At 42.9% G+C, this 12197-nt stretch overlaps 3 protein-coding genes across 5 annotated transcripts; 2 read left to right on the plus strand and 1 right to left on the minus strand.

Annotated features, from left to right (window-relative positions):
• The first annotated feature begins 1305 nt into the window (after positions 1 to 1305).
• LOC6561706 (E3 ubiquitin-protein ligase msl-2) lies at positions 1306 to 5737 on the plus strand. 3 transcript variants are annotated; one of them, XM_043214580.1, is made up of 3 exons: positions 1306 to 1386; positions 1526 to 3962; positions 4348 to 5737. In XM_043214580.1, the coding sequence occupies exons 2-3, from the start codon at positions 1847 to 1849 to the stop codon at positions 4668 to 4670; spliced, it is 2439 nt and encodes an 812-aa protein (XP_043070515.1). In that variant the 5' UTR covers positions 1306 to 1386; positions 1526 to 1846; the 3' UTR covers positions 4671 to 5737. The 3 variants fall into 3 exon arrangements, with proteins under 3 accessions (XP_043070515.1, XP_043070514.1, XP_032592260.1); XM_043214579.1 differs by lacking the exon at positions 1306 to 1386 and having other exon boundaries at positions 1590 to 3962; positions 4348 to 4666; positions 4987 to 5737; XM_032736369.2 differs by lacking the exon at positions 1306 to 1386 and having other exon boundaries at positions 1590 to 3962; positions 4348 to 4666; positions 4983 to 5057.
• Positions 5738 to 6840: 1103 nt separating this feature from the next.
• Positions 6841 to 8965, plus strand: LOC6561705. Its single transcript, XM_001989148.3, has 3 exons — positions 6841 to 7127; positions 7220 to 7476; positions 7861 to 8965. Exons 1-3 carry the CDS (start codon positions 7058 to 7060, stop codon positions 8869 to 8871), a joined length of 1338 nt encoding a protein of 445 aa, XP_001989184.1. The 5' UTR covers positions 6841 to 7057; the 3' UTR covers positions 8872 to 8965.
• LOC6561704 (exocyst complex component 2) lies at positions 8863 to 12087 on the minus strand. Its single transcript, XM_001989147.2, has 4 exons — positions 11900 to 12087; positions 11231 to 11845; positions 9335 to 11171; positions 8863 to 9275 (listed from the first exon to the last, which is right to left on the minus strand). The coding sequence occupies exons 1-4, from the start codon at positions 12006 to 12008 to the stop codon at positions 9137 to 9139; spliced, it is 2700 nt and encodes an 899-aa protein (XP_001989183.1). The 5' UTR covers positions 12009 to 12087; the 3' UTR covers positions 8863 to 9136.
• Positions 12088 to 12197: the final 110 nt, after the last annotated feature.

The raw sequence follows: 12197 nt of genomic DNA on the forward strand, positions 1-12197 counted from the left end.
TTGTCTGCCGAATATGAGTATGTGTAAATATTTAACTCAATTAGTATGTGAACAATAAAAAATATAAAAAATATAATTAAACAAGGCATTCGATTTTGCTAAATAGTTTATAGCACGTTATAAAATAATTATGGCATAAAAAATAGTTTATAAAATATTGCATCAACAGTTGAGTACTTTCTGTAAATATCACAGAACAAATAGATTAGTCTCAGTTCTCAATTCATTTAAACTAAGAATGGTTTGGAACGAATTTAATCCCTGGTTGCTTTTTATCAGCACTCATTCCTTAATTTCAATAGCTCATTTTCCAGTTTTAAGGAATTTAGTTTTATTTCGACACAAATTTCCTCTAGAAATTTGGGACTTTTCGAATTTTTTACATTCAGATTCTCTTCTTGCTTTTCCTCTTACATTGCGAAATGATATTTCAACTGGATGCGTAATGTACTTTGCTAAATAAATGGGAAAATTAAATTAATATTATATAAATCAAAAACAAATGATTAGATTCCTCTCGAATTTTGTAGTATTTCAAGACCTTCTGTTTTGATTGCAGTTTCCGGATAAACAGCTAGTTATGTAAAGGAAAGCATTAGCTAAGTATTGGGAATTCACAGAGCTGTTAGGAAATTTAGTGGATCTTCAGTTAGTCCCTATCTGGCTATGCAGCCCTGTAGTCTCGTTTGTTTGAGGTTTCCAGGGACAACAAATTACAATTGCTTGTTCATATTTTGTCTGTCGATTTATTGACGATTGTTTATTGATTGTGTGACTTGCATATTAAGTGCTTTAGAGTGCAATTTTGAGATTTGATTTAATTTCTTTTCTCATATGTTGGTAAGTATTTATGATTACAAGAAGGAATGTCGTGAGTTACATTTGTTTACATACATATTTTGGTTTGCCCAGGGCTGCATAGTTTGTTCATTATTATGCTGATCACGTTCTATTAGGCTGTGTGCAGCGCAGGCAAAACATTTTGAATTGTCAGTCATTGCTCATTATTAACAAATCTATTTAATTAAATCAAATCTATGCATTACCATAAACTTGAACAGTACTCGATCAACATATACAAAAAATGTTACGCCTAATAATAGAGTTTAAGCAAATACTAATAACTAAAACATTATATTTAAAGTGAATAATTCACATATCGCTCGTATTTGTGAAATAAAATGAAATCTGAACTTTAATTATCTCACAAATTTAAAGCGTGAAAACTACGCAAATGAACTACTGTAGCCGTAATTGGCAGGGCTACCGTAAAAACTTTACAGCAACTTGGCAGCACCTCTCGGCCATTCACAATGCTGCGCAAACAAAACGGTCACACTGCAGTAAAGAACATAAAACGCAAGCACGGCGTTTCTATTTGCTCTGGTAAATTTGTTCATCAATTGCACATATAACAAACATAACAGTGATAATTTACAATGACTTGAATAACATTTAACATACTACAAACTTTTTTTTTTTTTTTTTGTATTTTTTTTTGGCACGTGAATTTGTATTTCTTAAGTATTTAGCCGCTAAGTGAAGCAGTGCAAGAAGAACAACAACAGAGGCAAAAAAGGAACGCCAGGCAACAAAAATAAAAATAAATTAAAATAGAAAATAAAGTTGAATAACATGTAATGGCATTTAAGCCTTAACTAGAACAATTGCTGGACAATTTGGCAGAGAAAATCGCGGCAAGGAAGGCCGGCGGTGGCCTTTTGGCAAAGGCGAGGAGCTGTAAACAAAACCGAAACCAAACAACACACCCACAACAAACACACACACAACACATACACACCTACACAACACACACACACACTAGTACAGTCACACAGGGGGCACAATGGAGGCACAGAAACTCTACACAAAGCTGCTCAGTCTCGTCTTCAAATCCGCCGCAAATCTTTCCAAGCGGCGCCTGCAACAAATCAGCATCGATATCGTTGAACTGCGCCAGTTGCTCAGCTGTGTGGTCTGCTGTGAGCTGCTCAAGGATCCATTTGAGCCCATTGAACGTCGCTGTGGCCACAATGTGTGTCGCCTGTGTTTGCGTGGACGCAAACGACTCTTTCCCCGCTGCGATCAATGCGGCGATGGTTGCGACTACAAATCGCATGAGGAGAACAAATCGATGGCCCTGCTATTGCTCTGCTACAAGACACTCTGCATCCATTTGTATCAGTCGTCGTTGTATGCCCAACTGTTGCCATATCCGGAGCATGGCGGTGGAGGAGTTGTTGGTGGCCACTTGCCGCGCATCAAACTGCAACCGATGACAACGCATTGGATCATCCAGGAGGGCATCAAGTACAATTATGATATGTGCGACACGTTTTTATCTCAACACGAATTGCCTTTCCTCAGCAGCAGCAGCAACAAGCAGCAAACGCCCTCGCTGCCCTCAGAAACGCCACCGTATACGGCGGCAACAACGCCCGAGCTGCCCTTCGAGCAGCATACCCCAATGGTTGCCCCACTTTCGCTCTCCGACATTGAGCTGGAGGCGGCGGCGACCGGCGATGAGGTGCAGTTTGCCTCACCGTTGCCACTGTTATCGCCAACAGCAGCCAACATGTTGCATCAACACAATCACAATTTGCCGGGCATCGCAACTCAATCCCAATCCTATTCACAAATGCTTTTGCCAGCGGGTTACTTTAATAAGCGCTGGACGGATCAGGTGGACTTGTCGGAGGCACTGACGATGCCAGCCAGCTACACCTATGTGTTGCCCAGCAGCAATGAAGTACAGTTGCAGCAGCTGCCTGTTATTGGTCAAGTGGTGCAGATGTCCACACAAACAGAAGCCCCGACGAGCTACAAGCGACGATATGCGGAACTCTTGCTGGATGAGGTGCAGCAGCCTGTGGAAATGCAACTGATGCTTAATGATGTGCAGCAACAGCAGCAGCAGGTAGAGCTGGAGCAGGAGCCGCTAGAGCTAGAGAAGCAGACACAGTTGGAGCAGCAGACACAGTTCGCGCAGCAGACACAGTTGGAGCAGCAGACACAATTGGAGCAGGCAGAGTTAGAGCAGGAACTGGAGAAGGAGCAGGAGGTGGAGAAGGAGCAGGAGCTGGAGAAGGAGCAGGAGCTGGAGAAGGAGCAGGAGCTGGAGAAGGAGCAGGAGCTGGAGAAGGAGCTGGAGAAGGAGCAGGAGCAGGCAGAGCGGGAGCTGCAGCAGGAGCAACAGCAGCAGTCAGAATTGCAGCAGGAGCAGGCAGAGCTGGAGCCGCAGCCAGACAATATTCAACGTGTGAGCAGACGCAAAAAGCAGCAGCAGCAGCACAATCATCAACAGTTGGAACAGCAGCTGGAGCAGAATGAGGAGCTAGTGGAGGAACAGCCATTGCGCCGGGTCAGCCGGCGGCATATACGCAACCAAAAAGCAACACCTGGCTCATTCGTACAGCTGAAGCCGCAGGATTCAGTGCCCGAAGTTGCCACAGCAGCTTCCTCAGCTGCTGCTACAGCTGGTCCAACTCCAGCCAGTTGCACACCCCTCATGAACAAAGAAGCAATCACAGCCAAACCCAAATCGGCAACCGGTGCCACTTCGGGCAATTGTCGGTGTGGCACCACTTCGGTGCCTGGTCGTTGCACGTGTCGCAACAGTCGCTGTCCTTGCTACATGGCGGGCAGGTCCTGCAAATTGTCCGGCTGCAAATGCCATGGCTGCAAGAATCCACATTTGCATGCACCACGCATGAGCAGCAGCAGCGAAGAGGATGTCAAACTACTTGTTGCAACGGATACGGTCAAAGAGGAGGTGAAGCAGGAGCAGCAAAAGTCAACCCATGCAGCTGAAGCAGGCGCAGCAACTGGAGCAACAAATGTAACTGCAACTGCTACTGCAACTGGAGCTGGAGCAACGCCATCGAATTTCACTCTGGTGCCGGCAGCGCAACAATCGGAACATCCGCTCGTCTATATGATGAATGAGACGGGAGATTATCAGGGTAAGCATTAGTATCAGTAATCCCAGCAGGGGCATCTTGTAGCATTAGTGATCATATATAAAATCGTCTCATCTTGAATTTTTAGCGTAAGTTTGGATTAGAAAGAATTTAATTCGAGTTTAATCTAGAGGAATGCAATCATAGTTTGGCTTGACTGGAAGGATGTTTAGCTTCGCCCTTTTGTTATAATCTAATCTATAATAACTCTATTAATATGCGTCTAATCATCTTTTATTATTATATATAGTATTATTTTTACTGAGCATAAGGGGTTCAACTAGATTCCGTTCTGTAAGGGTATGCAATTCACGGCATGCTCATGCTAGATCTTCGCTATCTGTTATCCAGCACACAATTTAATGTCTTCTTTATTTTTATTGGGCAGGCTTCAACATCTTCAATGGCAATGCGCCGCTCGATCCGGCTCAGCTTGGCTTTCCGCGCATACCGTTTCCGAGTAAGGATGGCAAAAAGTCCACAACTGAATTCATATACTTTATGCCACCAGCACCGGAGGCTGTTCCACTCAAGTTGGAACAACAGGATCCAACGCCGTCAGCAGCAACTGTAGGAGTAAAAATCAGCGAGCAGCCGGCAAAGAAATTGAAGAACGGCTCATTTATCCGTGATATTGTAAACGTAGTGAATGCGAACGCCGAGGATAGCACGGATCTATTGTTCGATGAAGAGTTGGAAATGCCAGCGTAAGCATTGCGTGTCTCCTGATTCGGATACTGATCCTCATCTCGTCATCGTCAACGTCATCTCGTTGTAGCCATCTTTGTATAGCTTATGTTGTGGTTGTAACGTATTTGATTTTGTTGTGTTTGTGCGCCTAGGTAGAGAAAAAGTTTTGTAAGCAATGTGCTGTACCTGCGACTGCTGCTTGATTACATATATACATATACTATATACGATCTGCTTGCTCAGATACAGGTACAGAGCATGTTTCAAGTCGGCAAACATCCATTCGACTTGCAGGCTCTTCTTTCATCCGTTCAACATTTTGTTTTCTTACAGACAGTTTTACACTGACCGAAACAGTGGCTAATCAATCCTTCAAATCACAAACTGAAATTATTTATTTTACATCACCCAACAATTTTTTTTTATTTTTTTTCGTATATTAAGTTAAATGTACATTTCAAATGTAATATGAAGTATCGCATATAAAATGATTATGTTTATGCATCTCTGTCAGGACTTGTACCTTAACCAATCTATGTATGAAACTCAAAGCAATAGTCTCTGAAACGGTAACATTTCTATATATGCAACGAATTGTAGCAGGAACAAGAGTCAACAAACAGCTAACAACAAATTGTTAACACTTAATGCATACTTTATTCTATGACCGTAGCTTTGCTTCACCAAAAAAAAAAAAACAACAAAAAAACGACAAGAATATAAATGTCGAAAATTATGATTTCTGTATAATAGAAATTAAGTACAATTTTTTGTCAATACGCCTAAGCCATTTTTTTTTTCATATTTTTAAGAGAAGTTTTTTTTTGCATATCTTTAAGTCACTTTTTTTTCATAGGCTAAGAACCTTTTTTTGAGCATGAAACGCATACCCTTTTTTTGAGCATGAAACCTTTTTTTTGAGCACGTGGAAAACCATTTTTTTTTTTCATAGTTTAAGAATATTTATACTCGCAGTTATGAAAGTAAATTGCAATAAAGATAATTTTGCAAATCAAATACTATACGATAATGAACTTAACACTTAAGCAAAAAAAAAAAAAACAAACAAACCAATGAAAACTGAATTATATTTTAAACTGCAAGTTGCAAAAAAAAAAACAAAATGTTTCTAGATCTTCCAAGGAATGAAAGTTCTTTTAATTTGAAATTATATTATTTTTGGTTTATACTTTGTTTAGTTTTTCAACTAAATGAAAATCATTGATATTGTTTATTTTGTCCAATTTTAATTTTTAAGAACAAAATTTGTATTTAATTTTTTAACTCAATAATTATTTCAAGCTGTAATGAGTGATTTTATGTTTCAAATTCTTGATTTTGTTTAATGTACACAATTTAATAATCTTAAAATTTACAATTAATTAATGGGAATTTTTGTATCAATTGAATATTCATTTAAAATTTGAATAGCAGAATTAATTGTTTTTACTTTGTAACATTTTCAAATTATTATATTATATAATTTGAATATTTTGTATTGACATTTCTGGAAAGTCTAGTTTTATAATTTTGTGCAGTTGTATATCAATTTTAAGTTTAACAAAATTAATCTACAAATTAAATATTAATTTGTAAATTGTTAAATAAATTCAATTTGAATACATTTCGTCAAATTTTTTTTAATTTTTAAGTTAACTTATGATTAATTTGCTTTTGATTTGTAGCGTTAATATTCTTCCACAGCGTATGCTTTTTTGGCTGTGTAGTTGAGTGCCGAATGGTAAATCTTACTCAAAACTTTCGTCTGCTTCCGGTGCCTCAATATGGATCATTTAACGCTCACTCAAACATGAGTTTAATCAAAGCAGCCCGTCGCAGCTCAACTCAAGAACTAAGCAGATAATATGTTGTATTATGTTGTTAGGAGCTAAACTCAGCTCAAAGTTGAAACTGAACTCAACTCAACAGCGGAACTGCACTCAACTGAAGATCAGAGCGAAATTCAACTCAAACTCAAACAGCTCTGCTGAACTCAACTCAACATGGGAGCTGAACTCGGCTTAACAGTGGAGCTGAACTCAACACAGTTTAGCTCTGCTGAACTCAGCTCTACATCGTCGTTGAACTCAGGTTAACAGCAGAGCTAAACTCAACTCAATATTGGAGCTGTACTCAACTCAACTCAGCTGAACTCAATGCAGCTGAACTAAACTCAACTTTGCTCCACTCAGCAGCTGCCCTTTGATAAGCGCTGCTGCTGCTGCTGCTGCTGCTACTCATCTCATTATCTGTTGATTAACTCGCGCCAGTTGTCAGTTTGAATCCGCGTCGAGTGGTGGGCAGCATTTCAGTCACATTTTGATTGTTGTTCAACTCAATTTTTGTTGTTGTTTTTTTTGGTCTTTATTTTTTTCATTCCTCAACTGATAAGCGATTCGCAGCAAAAGATGAAGGCGCTGATAGTTATACTCGTGGCAATCGCTTTGATTCACTGCAGCAGCGCACAGGATGTGAATGGTGAGCATAATATTCATATTAAAATCTCAACTCTTAATGATTAATTGAACCTTATCCCTCTCCTAATCCTCCTCCTCCTCCTCGTCGAGCAGAGGCGGATGATGAAACTGATGCGCATAATATTGAGGTGAGCAAAAATCGCGTGGCCGCTCAAATTGAGGCGGTACTGGAGCACTATAAGCAAAAAGATCCCGTGGGATTGCCCGGGGCGCACATCCCAGATCCCGTCGATGTGCCCGATACGTCCAATAGCCTGGGCATGGCCAATCTGAACATGCGCAAGGTGAAGGCCTATGGATTGTCCAAGTTTCGCATCGCCAGCATCAATGCAGACTTTAAGGAAATGATGGTGAGTATTGGAAAATATCACAAAAGATCTTGTTTGAGTGCTTGAATTTTCCTACTGATTTGTTGGCTAGTGTAATTCCAAATATTTAGCACTCATTCTAGAAATATTTACTACACTCGTAATAAAAATGCGCCCTGAAATGTCGAAACTAGATCTAAAAATTAGAAAGAAAAATAATTAGTTTATTAGTTTATTTTTTTTTATAAAAATCCAACCTGAAATTAAGAAATGCAATCGCTGGTTTTTAGAAAGCGACAACCTTTAATTTTTGAAATTTACTTTACTTTTATAAGGTGAGGAACCCTTTTCTAAAATTCAGGGAGATTTTTCTAGCGAGTGTACATAAAAAAATATACATATATATAATACATCATTATTTGTTAGGTGGAGGCGGGCATAACCCTGGACGAGATGTTGGTCAAGGGCGATTACACGTTGAGCTCCTTCTTCACCAAGGCGAATGGACCATTTACGGTGATCTTGAAGAAGGTATATGTCACAGCATCGGCCTCGTTGATCGTAAAACGTGACGGACACTTGACGACGGACCGTATTAAGATGGACATCAGTTTCGGCGAGATGGCCATGGATTTTCAAAATCTTGGCTTCTTGGGCAGCGTATTCCAGGGCCTCATCAATTCGGCGCCTAATCTGGTGTTCGATGCTATGAAGCCACTCATGCAAAAGGAGGTGGACCAAAAGCTGCGCATCGAGATCAATGCATCCATTGAGAAGACGCTGGGAGATCGCCGGATGCCGAATTCGATAACGCCGCTCGACAGTGTAATTGCCGAGGGCAGGAAACTGGTGCGCCAGAATGGTTACGATCCGTATCATTTGCCCGACATGAATCGCACCATGGGTGTTTTTAGTGTACAACTGGCCAACACGTGGATCAGTGGCGTCTCCAGTTTCTATCGGGTGGGGAATATTACAGCTGGCATGCAAAATAATACAATTTCGCTACGTGTGCAAGTGGGCACCCAGCAGATCACTGGCGCCGGCCAATGGGAGGTGGGGCTTGGTTTGGTTACACGTGTCGGACATGTCCAGTTCACGGTGCAGCATATACGTGCCACCGTTGAGATCAGTCAGTCGTTGGACACCCGCAAGCGGCCACAGATTAACGATCTACAATTCGATATGGGCAATATTCAGGTGCGTTGCGATGGTGCTGGCACCTTGGACTACATCATGGAGTTTGCTGTGAATGTGCTGCCCAATCTGTTGCGCTATCAGATCATGGACGCCATCGAGAACCCCATAAAGCAGCGTGTCCAAGAGAAATTCAATACAATCGACGTGGAGCAGGCCATCAAACAGATGGCGCACAAATACGAAGACGAAGGCAGCAATTTCAAATTCGATTTGACTCAATTTAAGGAGTACCTTTAGTTTTCCCATTTTATTTCCTACAAAAGAGTTGTGCTCGCTATGTAATCATTAATTTTTGCTTATCAAATACTATTAATAAAGCAGCAAATGCAAATAACTGTATAAATATATATATAGGTAGAGTAGATGGTATATCGGCTGAGCAGACTGACAAGTAAATTATTAACAAATATGCAATTGTTTTTCAACTGTTTTTACTCAGTTTTCTATATATATTTATATATAAATAATTCTACTGCCGCCAAGAGGGCAGAGTGGAATGTGCCTAAGGCTCCTTGACGCCAAAGCAGAGCATCTGCAGCCGCATATTGTGCTTGACACGCTCCAATATCTCATCCGCCTTGCGCTTCTGTTCGCTATTCAAAGGTGGACTAATGGCTTCCAGTGCTTCCATAAAATAGTTTCTGTGGGAAGAAAACACTTCTTGAGATTGATAAAATAGGAGAGGATGATTGCAACTCACTTGGCCGTCTCATTAGCATAGTTGTCGAGTGCATCGCGGAGGAGTCGTATATCGACATGGGCCTGAATTGCGCCCGTATAACTGAAGCGTTGAACGCAGCTCATCAGACGCGCCAGCTCCTCGGATATGGTCTGCACAATGGACTCCAGAATGGGACGCAGCAGAGCTGGCGATATGCTATAGATCTCTGAGTAAACACCCACAAGATTATCGCAGCATTCGTGGGCATATGGACGCAGATGACCCAAACCAATTTCCATCTCGTGATCCCACTGGAAACGGCCCAGATACATGGATGGCTCAATGGTGCCGACCAGAGGATCACCCTTGTGCTCCACATACTCCTCCAGCAGATTGGTGAACAACTGGTTGACATTGTAGCGAGCCGTTTCAATGGCCAGCGTCGGCAGCGGATAACCATAGCGAACAAATAGTTCTCCAATGTGTGGAAAGAAGCTCTTATTGCAATACGCATAGTTGGCGAGGCAGCAGAGCATGCGCTGCTCCCAGCTTACAGAGGCGCTGCCGGACAACACACCCGACACCGATTCCGGCTGCTGGGTGTTGGGAAAGCCTAACAATTGGGATACGTTATGAGTGGGCGTCGTCTCATCATCGTGGGCGGGATAAGCGAGCTCCGCAATGACGCCACTAAAGGTGGACAGCAGCTCCTGCAGACGCTGAGTCACCTCACGTTGCCCATCCGAATGGGGCTCGAGAAGATTACCCTCACGCACCTCCGGCTGCATGCATACGGACTGCACCTCATCCAACGTCTCCACCAGCAGCGTTTCCAGCGTAGCTGGCAACAGTGTGGCACCCGGATAATCTTCGACGGTCATTTCCCAAGTCTCATGCACGCCCAGCTTCTTGCAACGATCCGTGGCGCGTTTGAAGATGATGGAGAAACAAAAGAGACGCACCTCATCAATCAATTTCTGTATAATGTCCAATGCCTCCGATGGCAAATCGAGTCCAATCAGCGTTGCATAAGCGATGCGCGTGTAGCGCAAACATTGCGGTATCCAAGGCAAGAAATGATGCGTTGCCGAGGCGGAGCCAATGGGCCAGGCCAATCCGCTGGCTTGCCTCAAGGCACGCTGATCGCCAGCGATGAGTATGGCCAGGCGCAAATAGACACAAAACTTATCAATGGCATTCAAAACCATGCGCTTAAAATCACCCGGCTTGGGATCATGCGGACCACGCAATTCACCCGTGAAATAGAGCTGACCGAGACGCCAAAGATCTGGAAGCTGGGAGGCGGCAATGTCGCAAAGTTCCTCACAGAAATTGACACGACTGGGCGCCTGGCTGGGATCACGACTCTTCGACTTCTCCTGTGTGCCGCCAGCATCCTTGTTCGAGTGCTGCTCGTACGTTTGGCGAAACGTGGCCTCCAAGTATTTGGCACGCGCTTCAATCGCATCCCAGGCGGGATCCGTATTCCGCAAACGATCGCCAATTGGTGTGCCACTTTGCTGCAACTCCAAACTGGTCAGCGCCTTAATCAACTTCTTTTGCTGCTCCACACTTTGTGGCATCTTCACCACCTTTTCGTGCAGTTGACGTCTTATCAGCAAGATGCGCTGATCCACCTCCTCGAGCACTTGGCGAAAGATGGCCAGCTCTGTTTTGCCAAATAGATTCTTAGCACGCGAATAATCATTGACAACAATATCATATTCGCCCGCTTTGGCCCGACGATCCACCGAATTAGGCAGACAGAAGAGAAACTTGTGACGAGACAGGGCGAAGAGCACCGAACGTGTGGAGTCCGCCTTCTCTTTGCGCACCAGCACATCCGTGAAGATCTTTTGCGATTCACTGATGGAGTCTACAAATCGGCAAACAATTAATAATCTTATATAAAGTAAGGTAAATAAAGACACCCACTCTCAATGGACTGCTCGAGTATGTTGAAGGGTTCGGTGCCGTGCAGCTTGACATCCTCCTGCAGCTTGTCACGAATGTTCATCAATGTGTCCAGTTGATCAATGACGGAGCCAGCATTGGACTTAAGAAAGGAGAGTTGTCCCTCCTTTTGGCTCTCTACCTTGCGCTTCAGATAGGCTAGACCGGCCTTCAAGTCCTCAAACGAGGTAGCCAAATGATTCTCGAGCATAAACCAGGCTGGTGAGAAATTCTCCTGCGACAAATCACCACAAGCATCGGGAAACAAGTCACGTAAATCTTCGGGGATTTTCTGCTCGTTGCCCTCAATGGACAGGCCCAATGGATCCTCTTGTGTTAGCCCCGACTGTGTGAGTGTGCGTCGACCCCAGGCAAAGTTTTGCGATGGTGACTCCTCAATCCACACCGCGGACTCCTTGAGTGGGCCAATTGTCTCGTGGTAGGCACGAAATTGGACCGTGGATGTGCCAACACCTCCGCTTATGGTTGTAACAATAATATCGCCCTTACCCTTGGCCGGACCGGTGCGTGCGATGATCTTATTGGGAGATTTCCACTCAGCCGACAACAGACAATCGGAGCCACAGATTTTAAGACCTGAAAAATAATAGCTATAAAAAGTGGACCAATGACAAATGCCTTTTTTAATACCGGTTAGATCCTGCACACGGGTGCCCAGAAATTCGCCTCGTATGATGACACGTGTGCCTGGTGGACCCTCCTTGGGCGAAAGACCCGTTACCACCGGCTGCGGGGCCATTAAAATCACAAAATAATTAACAATAAATGAACAACGCCTACAAAAAATAAGCAAAACAGCAACAGAATTTCGATAACTGATTAGTGTGTGCACATTTAAATCGTAAACGATAAACGTAAATTATCGCCAGTGTGTACACTTGCGCTCAGCTGATCAATAAACAGCTGTTTCTTTTTGCTTTTTTGATTG

The sequence above is a fragment of the Drosophila grimshawi genome, unplaced genomic scaffold, assembly GCF_018153295.1.
Source record: "Drosophila grimshawi isolate 15287-2541.00 unplaced genomic scaffold, ASM1815329v1 contig_1377, whole genome shotgun sequence".
NCBI lineage: Eukaryota > Metazoa > Arthropoda > Insecta > Diptera > Drosophilidae > Drosophila > Drosophila grimshawi.